Source organism: Hypanus sabinus, chromosome 31 (assembly GCF_030144855.1).
Source record: "Hypanus sabinus isolate sHypSab1 chromosome 31, sHypSab1.hap1, whole genome shotgun sequence".
NCBI classification, from domain to species: Eukaryota; Metazoa; Chordata; class Chondrichthyes; order Myliobatiformes; family Dasyatidae; genus Hypanus; species Hypanus sabinus.
This window is the reverse complement of record NC_082736.1, coordinates 26339627-26365970: the sequence shown is the minus strand read 5'-3', so window position 1 is coordinate 26365970 and position 26344 is coordinate 26339627. Positions and strand designations below refer to the sequence as shown.

General features: G+C 53.4%; 1 protein-coding gene across 2 annotated transcripts in view; it reads right to left on the bottom strand.

Moving 5' to 3' along the window:
* Positions 1-279: 279 nt before the first annotated feature.
* Positions 280-26344, bottom strand: part of LOC132383997 (copper chaperone for superoxide dismutase-like) — a 39234-nt gene continuing 13169 nt past the window's right edge. For both annotated transcript variants that reach the window (XM_059955252.1, XM_059955253.1), the window contains exons 5-8: positions 25899-25959; positions 23196-23273; positions 11207-11310; positions 280-1037 (exon numbers count right to left, since the gene is read on the bottom strand). In XM_059955252.1, coding sequence (XP_059811235.1) covers positions 881-1037; positions 11207-11310; positions 23196-23273; positions 25899-25959 — 400 coding nt within the window. In that variant the 3' untranslated portion in view covers positions 280-880. The remainder of the gene's footprint in view (positions 1038-11206; positions 11311-23195; positions 23274-25898; positions 25960-26344) is intronic.

The window sequence follows — 26344 nt, the reverse complement described above, 5'->3', positions numbered from 1 at the left end:
CGATGGCACAACGAGGAGTGGGGGAGATCGATGGGACACTGCGAATGCCTTCTCCCTGACACGAAAGATTCGCCTCCCCCACCCCACCACGAAGCAGGCAAGCAGTCTGGGGGCCAGCCTATCCCGTGATACATGGGCTACCCCTCCGCCTACAACCGCCTCTGAGAAACGTACTGGGGGGGCAGAGCACAGCGGGAGGGGGCAAACGTGCGACTCTCACCGAGAGGGAGCAGGAGTCTGCCCGCCAGCAAATAACTGACCAAGGAACGGGCGAGGAGGTGCATTCAAACCATCACACTCTTTAATCGAGGCTCACAAGATGTGGCAGATTTCCCTGAGGGGACAAATCAACAAAGACATGTCCTGACAAGGGGATGACCCCTGCCTGCCTCCCAGCACCCAAGGGACTTCTTCTTTCACAGCTCTACCCTGGATCAGTTTAATCCTGTGGCCAGCGCAGCCCGGCAGGGATCGTCCAATGAGGACAGGCCTTGTTTGGCACAACTCCACTCCCGAATGAGAAGTCACCTCTCATTGGTCCCATCACGGTGTCCAATCAGAGGCTGCCCTTCGGTTGACTTTGAGAAGCTAGGTTTGGAGACGACGTGTTGAAACCGGAAGTGAATGAGCGGTGGGGGGGGGGGGCAACGACAACTGGGACCCGATACCAAGCACAGCCGGTGGGGAAGAAGCATTCTCCAAGGCCCACTGAGCAAGCCAACCCTGATGTGTCGGAGAAGAAGGTGCCTGAACATTAGAGCAAGGGGATTCTGGGGTAAGGGAAAGGGATGCAAGCTCCATCAGGGGGCAGGGGTGAACTTCAGAAGCTTGTGGTCGATGGTCACAGGCCTGACCACGTGGCATATGGGGTGGTGAGAGGTCAGAGGTTGGCCGTGGGCGCCTCCTTGGGCTTCTTCCGATCGGGCCCCGCGATTGGCCGGTCGCGCTCCTCCCACAGGGTCACACCGTCGCAGGCACAGATCCTCTTCGGGTTCTGGAACAGTCCAGCGGAGCGAGCGATGATGCCGCACACCAAACTACATATGGAGGGGAGGAATCCGTTACCAGAAGGGAACAAAACAGCTCAGACACAGAGTGAATCTACCTCTACACCGTCCCATCACACACTCCCAGGGTCAGACACAGAGTGAAGCTCCCTCCACACCGTCCCATCACACACTCCCGGGGTCAGACACAGAGTGAAGCTCCCTCCGCACCGTCCCATCACACACTCCCGGGGTCAGACACAGAGTGAATCTCCCTCCACAACGTCGATCACACACTCCCAGGGTCAGACACAGAGTGAATCTCTCTCCACACCGTCCCATCACACACTCCCGGGGTCAGACACAGAGTGAATCTCTCTCCACACCGTCCCATCACACTCTCCCGGGGTCAGACACAGAGTGAATATCTCTCCACACCGTCCCATCACACACTCCCGGGGTCAGACACAGAGTGAATCTCTCTCCACACCGTCCCATCACCCACTCCCGGGGTCAGACACACAGTGAAGCTCCCTCCACACTGTCCCATCACACACTCCCGGGGTCAGACACAGAGTGAAGCTCCCTCCATACCGTCCCATCACACACTCCCGGGGTCAGACACAGAGTGAATCTCCCTCCACAACGTCGATCACACACTCCCAGGGTCAGACACAGAGTGAAGCTCCCTCCACACCGTCCCATCACCCACTCCCAGGGTCAGACACAGAGTGAAGCTCCCTCCACACCGTCCCATCACACACTCCCGGGGTCAGACACAGAGTGAAGCTCCCTCCACACCGTCCCATCACACACTCCCGGGGTCAGACACAGAGTGAATCTCCCTCCACACCGTCCCATCACACACTCCCGGGGTCAGACACAGAGTGAAGCTCCCTCCACACCGTCCCATCACACACTCCCGGGGTCAGACACAGAGTGAAGCTCCCTCCACACCATCCCATCACCCACTCCCAGGGATGGCAACATTCTGGTGTAATGTCTATTGTCTATTTGTAGTTCAGTAATTGTGTTTGCCACTGTTTTGTATATATTGTATAGCACCGAAATTTGTAATAAAGGATTTTGTAATAAAAAAAAGGGTCAGACACAGAGTGAAGCTCCCTCCACACCGTCCCATCACACACTCCCGGTAATGTCTATTGTCTATTTGTAGTGCAGTAATTGTGTTTGCCACTGTTTTGTATATATTGTATAGCACTGATATGTGTAATAAAGGATTTTGTAATAAAAAAAAGGGTCAGACACAGAGTGAAGCTCCCTCCACACCGTCCCATCACACACTCCCGGTAATGTCTATTGTCTATTTGTAGTGCAGTAATTGTGTTTGCCACTGTTTTGTATATATTGTATAGCACCGAAAGTTGTAATAAAGGATTTTGTAATAATAAAAAAAAAGGGTCAGACAAAGAGTGAATCTCCCTCCACACCGTCCCATCACACACTCCCGGGGTCAGACACAGAGTGAAGCTCCCTCCACACCGTCCCATCACACACTCCCGGGGTCAGACACAGAGTGAAGCTCCCTCCACACCGTCCCATCACACACTCCCGGGGTCAGACACAGAGTGAAGCTCCCTCCACACCGTCCCATCACACACTCCCGGGGTCAGACACAGAGTGAATCTCCCTCCACACCGTCCCATCACACACTCCCGGGGTCAGACACAGAGTGAATCTCCCTCCTCACCGTCCCATCACACACTCCCGGGGTCAGACACAGAGTGGCGCTGTTCTGATTGCGCTGGGAGAAATCGGGGAAAAAACTACTTTATGAAGGTCTTGAATGGCTTGGAAATTGGTTTCCAACGTCCCTTGAACTTCTAAGTGAGCGGCTGGTTTAGAGTGGAAGCTTCGTTTGGAGTTTTTCTGCCAGTTTGGACGGGGTTCGTTTACGGCTTCGAACTGCGTAGCACCCAGCTGTGGCCGCTGGCAACTCGCCTTGAAGCAGTTTCGCTCCCAAAACCGGAGGCAAACAACGTTGTTTGTCCCCACTGACATCGAGGCAACCTCCTTCCATCTCTATCGTCGGGATTCTCGTTCGGTGTTGGAGCTGAACCGTTGTTTGAGACGTCTCGACCTCTCACGGCCTGGAAGTTTCTACAGGACTCACGGAGCCTTTCCTGGCGTTGGAATTTCTGGCATTGGGCCAGCAAGGTACCGTCGAGTACAAACTTTTCCCGCCAGTTACTCAAGTCACTCCGAGACTTTATAACCAGCACCACCGTATCATTCTCGGTTCGGACACACAAGTAACATGCCGGACCAGTCTACAGGGAGTCGCAGGCCTGCGGGGAGTTATGCAAAGGCGGCTGCCTCTCCGGCCTCGGACAACGCCCTGTTTCGGACGGTGAAAGTTGAACGCGGGGTGCAATGTATTTTGCGAACTGGAACTACCCTGGAAAAGTGCGCGGAGGCCATGGAGGACTTGTTGGGGAGAGATGGTGTTTTGGCCACTGAGAAGGAGTTCGGGAAGGCGGTGTTTTACCTGAGGAATGATGAGTTGGTGCATCGGGCCCTCAGTAGAGGGATCACGGTGGAGAACATCTTTTTACAGATGGAGCTAGTGACAGCTCCCACACAACGCATCGTCCTCGGTCACGTAAAGCCTTTCATCCCCAACGAGGACCTGCTTCCCGCATTGGCCCGCTTGGGGCAAGTACGGTCAGAGATAACTGCCATCAGGCACAAATTCAGGAGGCGCACCCTCCGGACCGTAATCTCTTTCCGGCAACAGGTATTCATGAAACTGGAACGGGAAGATGAAGTTGAGGGCCGGTTTACTGTCCGGCACGGGGGGGTAGATTATCAGGTGTATTGGAGCTCTGAGCGCCCACGGTGCCATGCGTGCGGGGAGGTGGGGCACTTTCGGAGGGACTGTCCTAGCACCCGAAAACCCAGAGAGTCCACTTCGGGAACCAGTGCCCCAGCTACCTCTGCCCCTGATCCCATCCCTGCTCCAACACCTGTGCCGACCCCTTCTCCTGCCCCTGACCCTGTCTCTAACCCTGCCCCTATTCCTACGTCTGCTCCTACCCCTGTGGTTCAGGCGGGTGATCCTGGGGCTACGTGTGGGGAGGTTCAGGCGAGGGACGGGGTGGAGTCCGGGCGGGGCAAGAAAGCGAGGAAGAAGTCGAAACACGTGAAGAAGTCGGCCCCCGAGACCGCAGAGCTCACGCCCATTTGCCTTGAGGTGGAGGGGGAGACTCGGGGAAGCGTACGGTTGGACGGGGCGATAGGAGCGGAGAGTACCGCGCTGTCGGTGAATTCCGCACCTGTGTGCTCCTCCGGCTTGAAGAGGAGATGGGATTGTTCCCCCAAGAGGGTAGAGAATGCAGATGAGGGGGAGTCCCAGAAAGGGGTGGGGATCCAGGTGGGAGTTGTGTCTAACCCTGAATCCCCAGATGTAGATACCAGTCCTGGGGTGGGTGGTGTGGTTATGCATGAAGCTAGTGCTGGGCCTGTTTGCACGCCTAAGACAGACCTGGAGCCCTCCACCCAGGACTTAGCAGTCAGCGCCTCCCTGGAGGCAAATGTATTAAGTAGTACAGGTGGAGAGGAGACCAGGCTCTCTCACAGTCAGCATCAGGCTGCCAGTGAATCCATTGGGCCAGAGCTGCTGGGGTCCCCTTCATGCCTGTCTCCTGGGGAGGGTGATGTAACCTGCATGCCGACCCCATTAACTAATGGCCTGCAGGGAGTCCCTTGGGATTTTCCCTCCATCGTCGCAACTGTGGGTAAGACTGCTGCGACGGTGGAGCGGGAAGGTATGGGGGAGGTACCCACTGTGCAGTGTAGGTTACAGGGGCAGCCACCTTATACACCACCTGAGGAGGACGGTGGGGGATCTGTCTGCAGTGAGGGGTTGGAGGGGGATTCATTTGACAGCGAGACAATGGACATCCTCACCCCTCCAGAGAAGTCCCCATTGATACCTGTGGAGGAGATCAGAGAGTTTATTCACTCCTCCGTTGGTGCAAAGCATCGGCCTAAACTAGCCTCGCTTCGCTGGCCTAGCATGCCGAGGCTGGTGAAGTCCCTGAGGGTCATCCTCAGACGGAAGGGGAAGGGGAAGAGGAATGCTGTGTCAGGGAATGACAGGCGGCAGCTGAAATCCTTCCTGGATGAAAAGCAGCCTCGCTCCTTCGGGAGATGGTGGGTCACAGGGTAGCGATGGTAGCAGTCGGGCCCGGAAAGCAAAGGATATTCTCGGTTTTCTTCGGGAGAGTGCGGCTGAGGGCGCCATCGCTCTCAGTGGGAAGGGGACTGGTGCTGAGGCCTAGTGTGCTTCCGACATGAAGCTTACCATAGCTAGTCTCAATGTAAATGGTAGCAGGGGCTCTCTCCGCAGATATAACGATCTCTCAGTCCTCAGGGACGGGAGATACGCGGTGAGTTTCCTGCAGGAAACCCATACCACCCCGGGGGACGAGTCCGCTTGGCTCCTGGAGTGGCAGGGCGGGGTCTACATGAGTCACCTTAGCTCCAACTCTAGTGGGGTGGCGATCCTGTTGGCCCCAACCTTCCGGCCAGAAATCGTAGGAGTCCAAGATGTTGTGCCCGGCCGTCTGCTCCACCTGGCTGTGCGCCTGGATGGTGTACCGTTACATTTTATCAACGTGTACGCTCCGAGGCGCGGGGTGATGCAGACGCACCTATTCTGTCAGCTGTCCGCCTTGCTGGGTTCCATCGATCCTGGGGACTGCGTCATCCTCGGGGGAGACTTCAACTGTACCCTCGAGGTGGAGGACCGCTCGGGCCTCCAACGCGACCCGGCATCAGCGAAAAAGTTAAAAGAGCTAGTCGGCTCCTTTGACTTGGTGGACAGCTGGCGGAATCTTCACCCCGACTCTAGCGCCTTCTCCAGAAGATCGAGAGAGGGGGGTTCCCGGATAGACCGCCTGTATATCTCTCGGGCTTATGTCTCCCGCGTGTCGGCTTCCTCCATGCGGCCGGTGTCGTGCTCGGATCATCACCTTGTGTGGATGGAATTTACTCCTCTGCAACCTCGGGTGGGATCCGGGTATTGGCACTTTAACAACCGGCTGCTGGAGGACAGCCGATTCCATGATTCATTCCGAGCGTTCTGGGCCGCCTGGAGAGAGAGACGGAGAGAGTTCTGCTCCCTACGGCTGTGGTGGGATGTGGGCAAGGCCCACATCCGGTTTTTATGTCGGGAGTACACTAGGGGGTCGACAAAGAGGCGGGACTCTGAGATTGAGCGGCTTGAGAGAGCGTTGCTTGACCTGGAGACCCGTCTTGGTTCAACCGGTGGAGACCATCAAACGTGGCAGGAATACCAGGAGAAGAAGGACGCACTCAGGAATCTGCAGCTTCAGCAGTCCCGAGGTGCGTATGTGAGGTCGCGGATCCAAATGCTGCAAGATTTGGACCGCGGCTCACCCTTCTTCTACTCGTTGGAGAAGTGGCGGGGAGTTCAAAAGCAGCTGGTGGAGCTATTGGCTGCTGATGGCTCCTCCATCACGGATCCTGACTAAATTATTGAAGAAGTCCGCACTTTCTATCGGTCCTTATTCTCACCGGATCCGTCAAATGCGGGGGCGTGCAGTAAGGTCTGGGAAGATTTGCCAAAGGTCAGCCCTGATGACGCAGCGCGTCTGGACGCCTCCCTGACTGGGGAGGAGCTGTCTGCTGCCCTTCGGCAACTCCGGAGGGGTAAATCCCCTGGCTTAGATGGTCTGAGTGTGGAGTTTTATCAGGCTTTTTGGGATGTCCTGGGGGTCGATTACAGCCTTGTTCTAGGGGAGAGCCTAGCCACCGGGGAATTGCCCCTCTCATGGCGGAGAGCTGTCGTGGTCCTGCTGCCCAAGAAGGGAGACCTTCGCCTGCTAAAGAACTGGCGCCTGGTCTCCCTCTTGTGCGCGGACTACAAGATCTTCGCCCGGGCAATGGCCAACCGTCTTGGTTCAGTACTGAGACAGGTGATTCATCCTGACCAATCTTACACAGTCCCGGGCCGCTCCATCCAGGACAATGTCCACCTAGTACGGGACCTGATCCACCTGTACCAGGAGACTGGGACCCCGGCAGCGTTTCTTTCTCTTGACCAGGAGAAGGCGTTTGACCGGGTAGACCACAGTTTCCTGGTGGGCACTCTGCAGGCCTTTGGGCTCGGACCACACTTTGTGGCCCGAGTTCGGCTCCTCTACTCTGCCGCAGAGTGCCTTGTTAAGGTCAATGGATCACTGGCAGCACCCATTCCCTTCAGGAGAGGAGTACGTCAGGGATGCCCCATGTCCGGTCAATTGTACGCGATCTGTGTCGAGCCATTCCTGAGCCTCCTACGGCGAAGGCTGACAGGTCTGGTTCTGCGTGAACCGGACATGGAGGTCGTCCTCTCGGCCTACGCCGATGATGTACTCCTCATGATGACAGATCCCAATTACCTGCGGAGGATGCGCGGGTGCCAAGACATTTTCTCGGCAGCATCCTCCGCCAGGATCAACTGGGCGAAATGTTCCGGACTCTTAGTGGGTCAGTGGCAGGTGGACTCCCTGCCGGAGGAGATGAGAGCTTTCGAGTGGGGTACTAGGCATCTCCTCTATCTGGGAGTCTACCCGAGTCCTTCTGGGGAGACCTGGCTGGCGAACTGGCAGGACCTGGAGATGAAAGTCATGGCCCGGCTGGGGCGCTGGTCAGGCCTTCTCAGGGTGCTTTCCTATCGAGGCAGGGTGGTGGTCATAAACCAGCTGGTGGCCTCCATGTTGTGGTATCAGATGGTCACCTTGGCCCCTCCTGCCCCGTTTGTTGCAAGACTGCAGAGGAAATTAGTGGACTTCTTCTGGGGCAACAGGAAACACTGGGTCTCCGCAGCGGTCTTGAGTCTCCCAGTGGGAGAGGGCGGACAGTCGCTGGTGTGCGTCCGAACGCAGCTGGCGGCTCTCCGCCTCAGGACTCTGCAGAGATTCCTGTAAGCCGAGCACCCTCCCAGGTGGCACGTGTTGGCGGCTTTCTTCCTCCGGAGGGGCTGCTGTCTTCATGAAGACATGCGGCTACCACCGGCGGGTGTCAGCCGTGCGGCTTTGCGGAGTCTGCCCGGCTTCTATCAGGACCTACTGAGAGTCTGGAACATGGTCACCTCAGGCCGGGAATCCCCTCCTCAGGCGGAGGGCGGCGTCCTGGCCGGCCCTTGCCCTACCTCAGTGGCTGTCGGTGCGGCTCAGTTGTGTGGACCGACTCAGGCCGAGCTGCTGGTCGGGCCCAGACCCCGCAATCTTCTCCGGGAGCCGTGTCCGCACGACTTGAGCCGTCTCTCATCGCTACCCACAGTCCCATTCAGGGATGCAAGTAGGAGGTATCTGTATGGGCTGCTACTCCACATCCTCCACTTCCTTGCCCTTGTACACCGTCCCGACACGCCATGGCGGTCGGTCCTTCCACCCAGAGGTGAGGAGGGTCCCCACTGGAAGTCCCTTTACGCCGGGGTTCTTCCCATGCACCTGGGGGATCTCGGCTGGAGGGTACTGCATAGGGCAGTGCCCTGCAATAAGTTTTTCAGTTTGTACATGGACTTCCCACCCGCATGCCACTTCTGCGGGCTGGAGGAGACCGTGTACCACATGTACATGGAGTGTGTGAGGCTGCAGCCTCTTTTTGCATATTTGCGTGGGCTGCTTCTCGCCTTCTGGCTGCATTTTAGTCCCACCCTGTTTATATATGGTCATCCAGTAAGGAAGGGGGCATGGAGGGATGAGGATGTCCTAGTCAACTTGCTCCTGGGGCTGGCGAAATCCGCCATCCGAGGGTCTTGGAAACGGGTGGCGGGAGGATCTCCCCGGGCAGACTGCCTGGCAATGTTTAGGGGGTATGTTCGTGCTCGGGTAACTATTGAAAAGGAACACGCGCAGTCCACAGTGGCCTTGGAGGAGTTTCGAGACCGTTGGGCTCCGCGGGGTGTAAATGCCATCGTGGATAGAGATGGCAACATTCTGGTGTAATGTCTATTGTCTATTTGTAGTGCAGTAATTGTGTTTGCCACTGTTTTGTATATATTGTATAGCACCGAAATTTGTAATAAAGGATTTTGTAATAAAAAAAAAGGGGTCAGACACAGAGTGAAGCTCCCTCCACACCGTCCCATCACACACTCCCGGGGTCAGATACAGAGTGAAGCTCCCTCCACACCGTCCCATCACACACTCCCGGGGTCAGACACAGAGTGAATCTCCCTCCACACCGTCCCATCACACACTCCCGGGGTCAGACACAGAGTGAAGCTCCCTCCACACCATCCCATCACACACTCCCGGGGTCAGACACAGAGTGAATCTCCCTCCACACCGTCCCATCACACATTCCCAGGGTCAGACAAAGAGTGAAGCTCCCTCCACACCGTCCCATCACACACTCCCGGGGTCGGACACAGAGTGAATCACCCTCCACACCGTCCCATCACACACTCCCGGGGTCAGACACAGAGTGAATCTCCCTCCACATCGTCCCATCACACACTCCCGGGGTCAGACACAGAGTGAAGCTCCCTCCACACCGTCCCATCACACACTCCCGGGGTCAGACACAGAGTGAATCTCCCTCCACACCGTTCCATCACACACTCCTGGGGTCAGACACAGAGTGAAACTCACTCTACACCGTCCGATCACACACTCCCAGGGTTAGGGGGTATGTTCGTGCTCGGGTAACTATTGAAAAGGAACACGCGCAGTCCACAGCGGCCTTGGAGGGGTTTCGAGACCGTTGGGCTCCGCGGGGTGTAAATGCCATCGTGGATAGGGATGGCAACATTCTGGTGTAATGTCTATTGTCTATTTGTAGTGCAGTAATTTTGTTTGCCACTGTTTTGTATATATTGTATAGCACCGAAATTTGTAATAAAGGATTTTGTAATAAAAAAAAAAAAAGGGTCAGAGTTCTTACCATGCACCTGGGAGATCTCGGCTGGAGGGTACTGCATAGGGCAGTTTGTACATGGACTTCCCACCCACATGCCACTTCTGCGGGCTGGAGGAGACCGTGTACCACATGTACACGGAGTGTGTGAAGCTGCAGTCTCTTTTTGCATATTTGCGTGGGCTGCTTCTCGCCTTCTGGCTGCATTTTAGTCCCACCCTGTTTATATATGGTCATCCAGTAAGGAAGGGGGCATGGAGGGATGAGGATGTCCTAGTCAACTTGCTCCTGGGGCTGGCGAAATCCGCCATCCGTGGGTCTTGGAAACGGGTGGCGGGAGGATCTCCCCGGGCAGACTGCCTGGCAATGTTTAGGGGGTATGTTCGTGCCCGGGTAACTATTGAAAAAGAACACGCGCAGTCCACAGCGGCCTTGGAGGAGTTTCGAGACCGTTGGGCTCCGCAGGGTGTAAATGCCATCGTGGATAGGGATGGCAACATTCTGGTGTAATGTCTATTGTCTATTTGTAGTGCAGTAATTGTGTTTGCCACTGTTTTGTATATATTGTATAGCACCGATATGTGTAATAAAGGATTGTGTAATAAAAAAAAGGGTCAGACACATAGTGTATCTCCCTCCACACCGTCCCATCACACACTCGCGGGGTCAGACACAGAGTGAATCTCCCTCCACACCGTCCCATCACACACTCCCGGGGTCAGACACAGAGTGAAGCTCCCTCCACACCGTCCCATCACACACTCCCGGGGTCAGACACAGAGTGAAGCTCCCTCCACACCGTCCCATCACACACTCCCGGGGTCAGACAGAGTGAATCTCCCTTCACACCGTCCCATCACACACTCCCGGGGTCAGACACAGAGTGAAGCTCCCTCCCCACCGTCCGATCACACACTCAGACACAGAGTGAAGATCACTCTACAACATCCCTTTGCCCGGGAGAGTTCAGAGGGATGTTTGAGGATCTTGCCAGAACGGACGGTGACGATACAGAGAGGATCTCAGTTTCTGAAGGACGGAGGGGAAAGCGGATGGAGGTGTACCCGATCACGATAGGCTGTCAGGGATACATAAAGGACCATTGATCAGGATGGTCATCAGCAGGGAAGGAGATTCCTAGGGATGCGGAGGGGGATAACCAGGAACTGTCAGGAGGCACAAGCCCCCACTGGGGTTGGGAGCGGACCGAAGGGGTGTCTCCTTCAGACCATCTCTTGCGTCAGAAACATCTCCAATTCTGGGAGCCCTACCCGTACTGCTACGAGGGTGAGGTCGGACTCTGCTTTCTGTGCTCGCTCGCCACCTACCCTTCTCCGGAGTTCCCTGTGACGTGGGACAGCGGGTGTCCTCCCCGACCCAGGTCGTCCTCGCCGCTGGCTACCACCACCGAGCGGCCGATGATGTCCCGGACCTGGGGAGCGTTCAAAGAACGGGCAGACTCAGCATACATGTTGAAAAACCGAGCGCCCCCCACCCCTCCTCCTCCCACTCCCGGGGGCCATTTCACATGGGTACAGGCCCGTTCACTTGACCTGTCCTTAGTGACCAAGGTGGCTACCTGAGCTAGTCCCGTTTGCCCGTGTTTGTCTCACATCCTTATAAATCGGGCTTCCCAACCGGGGTCCACAGGGCCCTCACAAGGGCCACCACTGTCCCTGTACTAATGTCCACGGTAACGTGCCTGAACAACTGGCGTCCTATCGCACTCACCTCAATAATGAGCAAATGCTTTGAGAGGCTGGTCAAGGACTATACCTGCAGCTTACTACCACCCAAACTGGACCCCCTGCAATTCACCTACCGACACAATAGCCACTGCTGCACACACCATCCTTACACATCTGGGGAAGAAGGGTGCTTCTGTGAGAATGCTGTTCTTGGACTACAGTTCAGCATTCAACACCATAGTTCCATCCAGGCTCGACAAGAAGCTCAGAGACCTCAGCCTTCACCCTGCCTTGTGCAGCTGGATCCTGGACTTCCTGTCAGATCGCCAGCAGGTTGCAGGAGTGGGCTCCCTCACCTCCACCCTCCTGTGACACCCAATTCCCTCCTTTACCCCCTGTACACCCATGACTGCGTCACCACCCACAGCTCCAACCTGCTAATTAGATTTGCCAACGACACCACACTGATTGGCCTCATCTCAAACAATAACGAGCTGGCCTACGGGGAAGAAGTCATCTCTCTGACACAGTGGTGTCAAGAAAACAACCTCTCCCTCAATGTCGCAGAAACAAAGGAGCCGGCTGTGGATTACAGGAGGAATGGAGACAGGCTAACCCCTATTGACATCAGTGGATCTGGGGTTGAGAGGGTGACCAGCATTAAGTTCCCCAGCATCCACATCACCGAGGACCTCACGTGGTCTGTACACAGCAGCTGTGTGGTGAGAAAGGCACAACAGCGCCTCTTTCACCTCAGATGGTTGAAGAAGTTTGGTGTGGGCCCCCAAATCCTAAGAACTTTCTACAGGGGCACAACTGAGAGCATCCTGACTGGCTGTATCACTGCCCGGTACGGGGACTGTACCTCCCTCAATCGCAGGACTCTGCGGAGAGTGGTGCGGACAGCCCAGCGCATCTGTAAACGTGAACTTCCCCCTATTGAGGACATTTACAATGATAAGGGTCTGTAGGGTCACTGGGGATGCGAATCACCCCAACCACAAGTTATTCCAGCTGCTACCATCTGGGAAACGGTTCCGCAGCATAAAATCCAGGACCAACAGGCTCCAGGACAGCTTCTTCCACCAGGCCATTAACTCACGCTGATTTGACTGTATTTCTATGTTATGGTGACTGTTCTACTTATTATAAATTACTACGATTGCACATTCAGACAGAGATGTAATGTAAAGATTTTTACTTCCCATGAATGTGAAGGATGTATGAAATAAAGTCAATTCAATTCTTAATGCCACGCCATTAAAAAAGGTGGGAACCCCTGCCCTATGCCTTTCCTGTCCACGTTTGCACCTCTGGCTTACAGAACATAAGACTCTACAGCATAGTACAGGCCCTTCGGCCCATAATGCTGTGCCAACTCTTTCACCTCCTCAAAGATCAATCTAACCCTTCCCTCCCACATGGCCCTCCAATTTTCAATCATCCCTGTGTGCATCTTCCAGAGTCATAGAAAAGTACAGCACAGAAACAGGCCCTTCACACCATCTAGTCCAAGCTGAGCCACCTAAAGTGCTGACCCCCACCCCCCCATTGACCTGAACCGGGACCATATCCCTCCACACCCCTCCCATCCATGTACCGACCCAAACTTTTCCTAAACGTTGAAATCAAGCTCGCGTGCACCACTTGTGCTGGCAGCTCGTTCCACACTCTCACCGACCCTCCGAGTGAAGAAGTTTTCCCTCGCGCTCCCCTTACTTTTCACCTTTCACCTTTAACCCATGACCTCTGGCTGCAGTCCCACCCCACCTCAGTGGCTAAAGCCTGCTTGCATTTACCCTGTCTATACCCCTCGTAGTTTCGTTTACCTCTATCAAATCTCCCTTCAATCTTCTACATTCCAAGGAATAAAGTCGCAACTTATTCAATCTTTCCTTATAACTCAGGTCCTCCAGACCCGGCAACGTTCTTGTAGAATTTCTCTGTCAAAAGCTTTCTTTACGACCTTATCTACCTGTGACACCACGAACTATGGACCTGTATTCCCAGGTCCCTTTGTTCTACCACGTTCCTCAGTGTCCTACTGCTCAGAGTCAGACCTACCCTGGTAGGTCCTTCTGAAGTGCAAAACCTCACACTTGTTGACATTAAAAACATTAATCTCATTTCCACTGGCAGCCTGTTCGATGTATCAGACAGACAGACATACTTTATTGATCCCGAGGGAAATTGGGTTTCGTTACAGCTGCACCAACCAAGAATAGTGAAGAAATATAGCAATATAAAACCATAAATAATTAAATGATAATAAGTTAATCATGCCAAGTGGAATTAAGTCCAGGACCAGCCTATTGGCTCAGGGTGTCTGACACTCCGAGGGAGGAGTTGTAAAGTTTGATGGCCACAGGCAGGAATGACTTCCTATGACGCTCAGTGTTGCATCTCGGTGGAATGAGTCTCTGGCTGAATGTACTCCTGTGCCTAACCAGTACATTATGGAGTGGATGGGAGACATTGTCCAAGATGGCATGCAACTTGGACAGCATCCTCTTTTCAGACACCACCGTCAGAGAGTCCAGTTCCACCCCCACAACATCACTGGCCTTACGAATGAGTTTGTTGATTCTGTTGGTGTCTGCTACCCTCAGCCTGCTGCCCCAGCACACAACAGCAAACATGATAGCACTGGCCACCACAGACTCGTAGAACATCCTCAGCATCATCCGGCAGATGTTAAAGGACCTCAGTCTCCTCAGGAAATAGAGACGGCTCTGACCCTTCTTGTAGACAGCCTCAGTGTTCTTTGACCAGTCCAGTTTATTGACCATTCGTATCCCCAGGTATTTGTAATCCTCCACCATGTCCACTCTGACCCCTTGGATGGAAACAGGGGTCAGCGGTGCCTTAGCCCTCCTCAGGTCCACCACCAGCTCCTTAGTCTTTTTCACATTAAGCTGCAGATGATTCTGCTCGCACCATGTGACAAAGTTTCCCACCGTAGCCCTGTACTCAGCCTCATCTCCCTTGCTGATGCATCCAACTATGGCCGAGTCATCAGAAAACTTCTGAAGATGGCAAGTCTCTGTGCAGTAGCTGAAGTCCGAGGTGTAGATGGTGAAGAGAAAGGGAGACGGGACAGTCCCCTGTGGAGCCCCAGTGCTGCTGACCACTCTGTCTGACACACAGTGTTGCAAGCGCACGTATTGTGGTCTGCCGGTCAGGTAATCAATAATCCATGACACCAGGGAAGCATCCACCTGCATCCATCATCCTCTGTGTGAGACGCTTGCCCAAGGCTCCTTTTAGATCGATCCCCTCCCCTGTAGTCTCAACCACCCCCCTACCCTGGGGAAGAACAGCGTGCCCATGCAACTCATCTTCACCCCTCATGTAAGGTCTCCTTCGATGCAGACTGTCTACTCTCTCCTTCTGATCGGAATCAGATTCAGGTTTAATATCACCGGCGTATGTAGTGAAATTTGTTAACTTTGTGGCAGCAGTACAATGTGATACATGATAATATAGAGACAAAACTGTGAACTACAGCAAGTATATAAATATTAAATAATTAAATAATTAGTGCAAAAATAGGAAATAATAAAAAAGTGGTGAGGTGGTGTTCATGGGTTCGGTGTCCATTTAGGAATCGGACGGCAGAGGGGAAGAAGCTGTTCCTGAATCGCTGAGTGTGTGTCTTCAGGCTCCTGTACCTCCTCCCTGAAGGCAGAGGGGAAGAAGCTGTTCCTGAATCGCTGAGTGTGTGTCTTCAGGCTCCTGTACCTCCTCCCTGATGGCAGAGGGGGAGAAGCTGTTCCTGAATCGCTGAGTGTGTGTCTTCAGGCTCCTGTACCCCCTCCCTGATGGCAGAGGGGAAGAAGCTGTTCCTGAATAGTTGAGTGTGTGTCTTCAGGCTCCTGTACTTCCTCCCTGATGGCAGAGGGGAAGAAGCTGTTCCTGAATCGTTGAGTGTGTGCCTTCAGGCTCCTGTACCTCCTCCTTGATGGCAGAGGGGAAGAGGCTGTTCCTGAATCGTTGAGTGTGTGTCTTCAGGCTCCTGTACCTCCTCCCTGATGGCAGAGGGGAAGAAGCTGTTCCTGAATCGTTGAGTGTGTGTCTTCAGGCTCCTGTACCTCCTCCCTGATGGCAGAGGGGAAGAAGCTGTTCCTGAATCGTTAAGTGTGTGTCTTCAGGCTCCTGTACCTCCTCCCTGATGGCAGAGGGGAAGAAGCTGTTCCTGAATCGTTGAGTGTGTGTCTTCAGGCTCCTGTACCTCCTCCCTGATGACAGAGGGGGAGAAGCTGTTCCTGAATCGCTGAGTGTGTGTCTTCAGGCTCCTGTACCACCTCCCTGATGGCAGAGGGGGAGAAGCTGTTTCTGAATCGCTGAGTGTGTGTCTTCAGGCTCCTGTACCTCCTCCCTGATGGCAGCAATGAGAAGAGGGCATGGCCTGGGTAGAGGGAGTCCTTAATGATGGACGCTGCCTTTCTGAGACACCGCTCCTTGAAGATGTCCTGGATACGACGGAGGCCGGTGCCCGTGATGGAGCTGACTGAGTTTACAACTCTCTGCAGCTCACTTCGATCCTGTGCTGTAAACCCCCCCCATACCAGACGGTGATGCAGCCGGTCAGAATACTCACCAGGGTACATCTGTGGTGGCAAACCGAATCTCCTCATACTCCTGATGAAATGCAGCCGCAGTCGTGCTGGGCCAGGTTAGGTCCTCAGAGATACTGACACCCAGAAAGTTGAAATTGCTCACTCTCTCTACTTCTCTCTCGAGCCCTCTAGTCCCAGAAACAACCTCATGAGTCTTTTTCTGATGCCTTCCCAGTTTAAAGACATCCTTCCCACGCCTCGGTGAGCAGAAATGTGCACGCTGCTCCAAGCGTGGCCCTGCTGCTCTCCTCAAGTGCAATATGGCATCCTAAACACTGCACTCAACAGCCAACGCACTGCACACCTTCTTCACTCCATCCCAAGTCCCTGCCCTGCCTTTTCCAAATCCTCCATTCTGTCAGTTCCCATCAGCATGCAGCTGGACCATTCAGTCCTTCTGCTCCATGCTGGGGTGTCCACTCCGTTCCCTCTCCTTGTGTTCTAACGTCCTGGCTCCCGTTACAGATCGCTCCCGATTGTGGGAGCAGGCTCTCTGGGACAGGGAATTCTTCTCCTGATTCCCAATGGGATTCACCTCTTGGGATCATTGAAGGCATAATGCTAAAGATTTATCGCTGAAGGGAGAGGGAACGATGCACTTTGGAAATAACAGGATTGGGCAGAGCCAGTGTTGTCCTTCATCAGGTCAAGTCAAGTCAACTTCTATTGTCATTTCGACTATAACTGCTGGTACAATGCATAGTAAAAATGAGACGACGTTTTTCAGGACCATGGTGTTACCTGACACAATACAAAAAACTAGACTGAACAACGTAATTTAAAAAACACACAGAGAAAGCTACACTAGACTACAGACAGTCAGGCGACTGAGTTCAAGAGCTGTACGGTAATACTGCAGCTCTATAAAACCTTGGTTAGATCACACGGAGTATAGTGTTCAGTTCTGGTTACGTTATTACAGGAAGGATGTAGAAGCCTTAGGGAAGATGCAGAGCAGATTCACCAGGATGCCGCCAGGACTGGAAAGCATGTCTTACGAGGATGGGTTGAGTGGACTCGGGCTTTTCTCCTTGAAGTGAAGGAGGATAACAGATGACTTGATAGAGGTGTCTACGATGATAAGAGGCACAGATCGAGCAGACACTTTTCCCAGGGCAGAAAAGACTAATATGAGGGGGCATAATTTTAAGGTGAATGGAGTAAAGTACGGGGAGGAGAGGAAATGTTAGAGATCAGTTTTTTTTTGCACAGAGAGTGGTGGCAGCTAGGAGCGGTGGAGGAGGCAACTACTACAGAGAAGGCTCTTGGAGAGGAATGTGAACGTACAGGAGATTGTGAATTGGTATGCTTTGTATCTGCGTTGCTCTGGATGTCCACGGAAACACATACAAAACGCTGGAGGAACTCAGCGGGTCGGGCAGCATCTACGGGAGGGGAATGAACAGTCGACGTTTCGGGCCGAGACTCTTCATCACAACACGTGTGGGCAGAAGGGATTAGGCTCGTTGGGCGTACAAGTACAAATTTAGTTAAGGCTGGTATGACATTGTGGGCCGAAGGGGGTGTGTTCCTGTGCTGCACAGTTTTATAATATGTCCACTCCAATAACTCTGCGCATTTAAATACGACTGGTTAATCAGGTCAGAAGGTGGTGTGCTGTTGCTGCAGTATTTGGGAAATGGTTGACCCCCCCAACTGCCCCCTCCCATAGTGGTAAACAGAGACTCATCATCACCATTATGCGCCATGTCAAGTGACATCATCATTCTGTGCCGTGTTGTATGGCATCCATGGCCTTGACTGTGACTGCTCTTGGCAAATTTTTCTACAGCCATTGGCTTCTTCTGGACTTTACAAAATGGGTGACTCCACCAGCCATTATCAATACTCTTCAGAGATTGTGGTCAGTGGTCACGTAACCAGGACTTGTGATCAGCACCGGCTGCTCCCATGGGTTCACGTGACCCTGATCGAGGGGGGGAGGGGGGTGCCAAGCGGGTGCTACACCTCGCCCAAGGGTGACCTGCAGGCCAGCAGAGGGAAGGAGCGCCTCACACCTCCTTTGGTAGAGACACATCTCCCCCTGCCACCAAAAACAGAGGCGATACCTACCTGCAGAGTGTTGGCCACTCGAGGAGGAGCTGACACAAGAGTTGACACATGGGGGGGGGGGGGGGGGGGGAAAGGCAGTTTTCCTGAAGGGCAGAGACACCACTCAACTAGCTGATCTATCTCACTCCTGCGCGCCCTCTCGCCAGCATCTGAGATTCTGCCAACAATGGTTGTATCATCAGCAGATTTATAGTTGACATGTGAGATGTCACATGAACAAGCTGGACACAGTATTTCAGGAGAAGCCCACGTTGGCGCCCAATAAGACAGTGAAAGTCTGGAGACAACTTCAAATGCAGAAGAGGCAGCGAGACAGAGATGGACTATCGGGATGAGGCTCTTGCTCCCTCTAGTGGTGACTGCAAACTCTGCGGAGCACTGTGGCACCCTTTGAGTGGGGGATAGTACAGTTAGGGGAATGGCCACTCTTTTCAGCTCCTGACACGGTGCTATCTGCCCGGCGCCAGTGCTTAGGACGTCTCTTCTGGTCCGCGACGGGAGGGGAATGATCCCCAGTGCTATGACTCGGAAGGAGATTCTGCTGGGGGAATATGGCGGTGGGTTTGAGGGCAAAAATCAACAGAGAGTTGATTTTAATTTTAATTCCTGAATTAAGACTAATTCCTGAAAGTTAACAGAATGGCGGCAGGGTGGAGTGGTGGTTAGTTGGCACGCTGCTTTACGGTATGGGCGACCTGGGTTCAACTCCCGCCGCTGCCTGTGAGGGGTTTGTACGTTCTCCCCATGACCGCGTGGGTTTCCTCCGGGTGCTCCAGTTTCCTCCCACAGTCTAAAGACATATCAATTGGTAAGTTAGTTGGTCACTGTAAATTGTCCCGTGATTAGGCTAGGCTTAAATCGGGGCGGGGGGGGGGGGGGGGATTGCTGGGCAGTATTGCCCCGGACGGACCTATTACATGAATAAAAACAAAGGTTCATGAGGTAGATGCAGGACAAGGCTGGTGGATCAATAACGGGGAATAGAAAATTCGCCTTGCCAGGGTTCACCCTCCTAGGGTGACAGTACCCTGTAGGGCTCTGAAAACCTACGCCAGCCAACCGGTGGGGGTGTTCAAGGATGTTTCAATCTCTCGCCGCTGTGGCTGGAAGTTCTCACCTGCTTCTAAGGGGCAACAATGACACCAGTGCCCAAGAGCAGGATGTGGTGAACTACGTGTGCCTGTCTGTACACGCCCCCTGCTGACTGCAGTCACAAGTTCGGATGAGTCTTTTGAGGGCGTCCAGTGCCCCAGCGTAGGTCGGCAGGTTTCTGATAATTGAATAAACATTTGGGGTGACCCTCGAGAGGAGAATTCTGTGCATAACGGCAGGGTCAGTCGCACGAACCTCCTCCAAGTATGATTGGAAGCATGCAAGCCAGAGTTCAAAAGCAAGAGCTGCTTCAGGGTCTTGGGGGTCCAAATCCAATCGGTCCAGACGTAAAACGGTTTCCATGTTTTAAAACTCCCAGTCAATAAAATTGATGCACCATCAATAACTCAGTCTGAGACTTAAAGGCGAGATATCGGCTTTTATTGACTGGAAGAAGGAACAAGCAGTGAGTGACCACCATACTACATCCTGGAGACTGAGAGGCCGGGCTCAGGCCTCAATCGCCTTTATACCGGGGTCTGTGGGAGGAGCCACAGAAGCAGTCAGCAGGGGGCCGTGTCCAGACAGGCACACGTAGTTCACCACACAGGGTGAGCTGCCTTATCGTCCAGTATCTACGGTGATGAAGTGCTTTGAGAAGTTGGTTATAGCTAGAATTAACTCCTGTCTCAGCAAGGACCTGGACCCACTGCAATACTTGCCTATCGTGACAGTGGATGTGATCTCATTAGCTCTGCACACGGCCTTGGGTCACCTGGACAATACCAATACCTACGTCAGGCCACTGCTTATTGACTACAGCTCAGCATTTAACAGCATCGAAAAACTGGGCCTCTGAACTTCACCCTGCAACTGGCTGCTGGACTTCTTCCCCGGGAGACCATGATCGGTGCCGAACAGAAACAGCATCTCCGCCCGGCTGACAATCAGAAACACAAAAGGCCCGAAACATTTCCACGGACGCTGCCCGACCTGCTGAGCTCCTCCGGCGTGCTGTGCGTGCTCGCTGACAATCAACGAGAGGGGCGCGTGCTTAGCCCGCCGCTCTACTCTCTCTGCACCCATAGGCTCAGCTCCAATATCAACTGTACACTTGCTGACGGTACCACCGTTGTTGATAGAATCTCAGATGATGACGAGAGGGCGGACAGGAGCGAGATACACCAGCTGGTGGAATGGTGTCTGTCGCAGCAACAACCTTGGACTCAACGTCAGTAAACCCAAAGAGCTGGTTGTGGATTCAGAAAGGGTAAGACGAGGTAGCATGAGCCAATCCTCAAAGAGGAGTCAGGAGTGGAGAGAGTGAGTAATTTCAAGTTCCTGGGTGTCAAAATCTCTGAGGAACCTCATCCCAACATACTGACGCAGCTATACAAAGGCAAGACAATGGCTATTTTTCAACAGGAGTTAAAGGAGATCTGGTATGAAAACTAAAACACTCGAAAACTACAGACATGGTGTGGAGAGTATTCTGACTGGCTGCATCACCGTCTGGTTTGGCAGTGGGGGCGGGAAGGGGGGATCGAAAGAAGCTACAGGAAGTTGTGAACTCAGTCGGCTCCATCACGGGCGCCAGCCTCCATAGAATCCAGGACATCTTCATGGAGTGGTGCCTCAAAAAGGCAGCGTCCATCATTAAGGACCCCCACCACCCAGGATATGCCCTCTTCTCATTGCTACCATCAGGGAGGAGGTACAGGAGCCTGAAGACACACACTCAGCGATTCAGGAACAGCTTCTTCCCCTCTGCCATCAGGGAGGAGGTACAGGAGCCTGAAGACACACACTCAGCGATTCAGGGACAGCTTCTTCCCCTCTGCCATCAGGGAGGAGGTACAGGAGCCTGAAGACACACACTCAGCGATTCAGGAACAGCTTCTTCCCCTCTGCCATCAGGGAGGGGGTACAGGAGCCTGAAGACACACACTCAGCGATTCAGGAACAGCTTCTTCCCCTCTGCCATCAGGGAGGAGGTACAGGAGCCTGAAGACACACACTCAGTGATTCAGGAACAGCTTCTTCCCCTCTGCCATCAGGGAGGGGGTACAGGAGCCTGGACACACACACTCAACGATTCAGGAACAGCTACTTCCCCTCTGCCATCAGGGAGGGGGTACAGGAGCCTGAAGACACAGACTCAGCGATTCAGGAACAGCTTCTTCCCCTCTGCCATCAGGGAGGGGGTACAGGAGCCTGAAGACACACACCCACGATTCAGGAACAGCTTCTTCCCCTCTGCCATCAGGGAGGAGGTACAGGAGCCTGAAGACACAGACTCAGCGATTCAGGAACAGCTTCTTCCCCTCTGCCATCAGGGAGGGGGTACAGGAGCCTGAAGACACACACCCACGATTCAGGAACAGCTTTTTTCATCAACACAGTGAAAGCCCCAGAGGAGTCAGATGGACCAATTCCAAATAAAATGGAGGAACTTGTAAAAATCCCAATTACCAGGGATAAATCATTGGGATGGGAGGGGGTGGTTAGGCAAAGGAATATACGACAAAGTGAATTTATGATCAAAGTACGTACACATCACCATGTTCCACCTTGAGATTCATTTTCTGTTCACAGGAAAACTAAAATATACAATAGAATTTATGAAAAATAAATCAAGACTGACAAGTAACAAAGAAGCAAAAGAGGACAAAGAAGAAGTAAATAAATAATCCTGAGAATATGAGTTGTAGAGTCTTTGAAGGTGTACCTGTAGGTCGTGGAATCAGTTCAGAGTTGAGGTGAGTGAAGTTACCCACACTGGTTTCAGGAGCCTGATGGTTCTAGGGTAATAACTGCTCCTGAACCTGGAGGGTTTTTTTTAATGGAAGTGACTGCAAGGACCGAGGACCCAGCTGCTGAAACTTCTCAAACTCTGCTAAATTGCGGGAGGGTTCGAGGAGACTGGAAACAGGCCAATATACTGGAATCTGACCTGCTGTGCCCCTCCTACCATCAACGTTTTTGCAGGTGTTACTTTAGAAAGCGTCGCTGTTACTCTCTGAAACACAAGAGATCCAGAGTAACACACACAAAATGCTACAGGAACCCTGCGGGCCAAGGAGGTAGATGAAGTTAGCGCTTCAGCCCGCGACCCTTCATCCGGTCTGGAAAGGAAGGGGGGTGGGGGCAGAAGCCAGAAAAAGTCAGTGTGAGGAGGGGAAAGACAATGGCCTCTTCAAATTAAATCAAATAAATTCAAGTATCATTCATCCATACATGGGTAAAGCCGGAAAAAAAACACATTCCTCTGGGGCCAAGATGCAAAACATACACAGGACTTTCAAAACAGCAAACAAAAAAAAAATGTAGTCACACATATATAGTTCAAGACCTCGAGCGACTTTTCCCGCAGATTGATTGTACAAGGTGGCAATCTGACCTGTCGTTCAACCAATCGAACACTGGAGGGCAGCACCGACGGGTACGCATCACTGCCCGAGGCCTAGTCCTAGTCCTCGCCACAACTGGGGCTACGCAGCTCCCACGCCACCTGTTGCACCGCCGAACGAGGGAAGCAGGCCTTTGGCACCTTACATTATCAATATCCGACAAGAGAAATGTCCAAGATAACCACCCAGGTTACACCACACGCTGCCTTGTTCAAGTCAGACAGAAGGTAGGACACTCCTTTTAACATCTATGGCCGGCCAGACACTAGAGTTATTAGCCATTGAGAATTAATAATCATATGTAGAAATTCAACATAATTATTCTGGACTCAAAACAACTATATACAACTAACTTTTCTTCTCCCTCTACCAGCTATGATGAAGAGTTTATCTCTCTGTAGACGCTGACTGGTCCGTTGAACAGTGCTTACTTACCTTCAGACGGTCGTCTTGGATACGGAATGTGGCTCTCCCCTGCTCATTGGCATGGATGTTCCCCAGGTCTCCAACGTGCTGGAAAAGAAACGGTGGGGAAAGCCATCGTCACTTGGGCCAGATTAACCTTGGAGGGAGGGAGGGGAAGGTGCCAGGGTCCTTGGGGGCAAATAGAGAGGGGCCATTATCTCACGTTCAAACCCCCGGGTTGTTTTCTCAAGTGGCCTCCCTCGCTCCACCCTCCGCACTCTCTGGAGGTCACCCTACAGTTCCAACATCCGCCACTGCCTGTAGGGAGATTGAAGGTTCTCCCCATGGCCCCAGGATTTCCTCCCACACTCCAAAGACATACAGGTCAAGGTTAGTCAGTTGTAGGCGTGCTATGACGGAGATGGCATGACGCTTTGCAGTACTGGCAACCAGGGTTCAATTCCCGCCGCTGCCTGTGAGGAGTTTGTATGTTCTCTCCCCCGTGACCACGTGGGTTTTCCCTGGGTGCTCCAGTTTCCTCCCACAGACCAAAGACGCGCCGGTTGTAAATCGTCCCATAATTAGGTTAGGACTATATCGGTGGGTTTACTGGAAGGGCCTGTTCCGCACAGTAATCTCAATCGGTCAATAAATAATAGTGTGGTGAGACTTGCCGGCTGCTCCCAGCACATCCTGTGTTGATCATTTGGTGCAAAAGAAACATTTCACTGTCTGTTTATTCTCATTGGCGCCATTGGTCACATGTACTGTGCGCTGTGAGGGTCATGTTTTTTGACTTCTCCGGTGCGTTCAACACCATCCGCCCTGCTCTGCTGGGTGAGAAGCTGACAGTGATGCAGGTGGATGCTTCCCTGGTGTCATGGATTATTGATTACCTGACCGGCAGACCACAGTACGTGCGCTTGCAACACTGTGTGTCAGACAGAGTGGTCAGCAGCACTGGGGCTCCACAGGGGACTGTCCCGTCTCCCTTTCTCTTCACCATCTACACCTCGGACTTCAACTACCACACAGAGTCTTGCCATCTTCAGAAGTTTTCTGATGACTCAGCCATAGTTGGATGCATCAGCAAGGGAGATGAGGCTGAGTACAGGGCGACGGTGGGAAACTTTGTCACATGGTGTGAGCAGAATCATCTGCAGCTTAATGTGAAGGAGACTAAGGAGCTGGTGGTGGACCTGAGGAGGGCTGAGGCACCGGTGACCCATTTCCATCCAAGGGGTCAGTGTGGACATGGTGGAGGATTACAAATACCTGGAGATACGAATGAACAATAAACTGGACTGGTCAAAGAACACTGAGGCTGTCTACAAGAAGGGTCAGAGCCGTCTCTATTTCACGAGGAGACTGAGGTCCTTTAACATCTGCCGGATGATGCTGAGGATGTTCTACGAGTCTGTGGTGGCCAGTGCTATCATGTTTGCTGTTGTGTGCTGGGGCAGCAGGCTGAGGGTAGCAGACACCAACAGAATCAACAAACTCATTCGCAAGGCCAGTGATGTTGTGGGGGTGGAACTGGACTCTCTGACGGTGGTGTCTGAAAAGAGGATGCTGTCCAAGTTGCATGCCATCTTGGACAATGTCTCCCATCCACTCCCTAATGTACTGGTTAGGCACAGGAGTACATTCAGCCAGAGACTCATTCCACCGAGATGTAACACTGAGATGTAACATAGGAAGTCATTCCTGCCTGTGGCCATCAAACTTTACAACTCCTCCCTCGGACTGTCAGACACTCTGAGCCAATAGGCTGGTCCTGGACTTATTTCCACTTAGCATAATTTACTTATTATTATATAATTATTTCTGATTTTATTTTGCTGTATTTCTACACTATTCTTGGTTGGTGCGACTGTAACGAAACCCAATTTCCCTCGGGATCAATAAAGTATGTCTGTCTGTACGTCGAAACATACAGTAGAACGTGCCACTTGCGTCGAATCAAATCAGCGAGGGGGCTAGCCCGGAAGTGTCGCAGTGCTTAAGCCCAGCGGAGCACGTAAGCCGTACAATCTTTGAAACCGGAACGCCTGGAGGAAACCCACTCAGTCACGGGGAGGATGGAGGCAGGAATGAAGCCCGATCTGACAACTAGAGCGGTCAAGCGCTACGCGAGACGATGCCAGACAAGTAACGCGGGGAGGGGAGCGGAGTTCAGTGGGTGACGGGAAATGAGGGATGACCGGTAGGCTGGAACTATCAGCTCACGGGCAGGGGATCGCGTCCGGTCCCTGGAACCGCACTTTGTGAAAGATGTCAAGGCCTCTGGGACAGCACAGAGGGGATCTGGAGCAGGCAGGCCTTCGAGAAGGTAAAGTCGCTCTCTCTCTCTCTCTCTCTCTCTCTGCACCCGAGGCCGTGAGGGGAACCTAAAATAAGAATGGGTAGGGGTATGGGTTGAGGAAACCGTTGTGCTTGAGGAACGTGAATGCCGGTGGGCTGAATTAGAAAGAACCCGCAGGGCTTTGGGGCAAGAGGATGGGGACCTGTTGGATCAGCTTTTACGCAGTTGGTATGGATCCTGATGGGCTGAATTTTTGGAGCCGGGGGAAGTGTGGCATGGCGGAAAGGGGACTAGGAAGGGGCTGAGACGCAGGAAGGGAGTAATGGGGCGGGGCCAAAGACAGGAAGGTGGGGCCCGCGGGTGGGGCTACAGAAACAGGGTGAGGCACAGCAAGTGGGGTGTGTGTGCGTGTCTTCGCTGGCACTCACCCGCTCGGCGTCCTTTGGCCCTCCATGGCGGCTGTTCCCAGGATTGTAGTGGCCACCGCAGCTGTGGGAGAAGCAACAGGGGTGAACGGGTTACGAGGTGGGACTGAGGACCCAGGGGAACTCCCCCCCCCCCCATCACCCCACCACAACCCAGTTTCCTCCAGTCCTGTCCCAGAACTCCGCCCCACAAGCCAACACACCCCGAGTCAGATATGGGGATCTGTAAACCGAGATACCACTTCCTTCCACCCCTGGGCTGGAAGGTGTGGGAGAGGGCACATGGGACATGGCCAGGGAATTCTCCCCTGTCAAAGGGATGGCCAGCTGCGTACAGCCTGCCCGCAGCCACACGGTCATCCTGAGAGTCAGCTGGGCGAGTGTCGACCCCAGAGGGGGCGAGAGGTCAATCTGGCTCCCACAGCCTGGAACGGGCGCTGCCCAAGTCC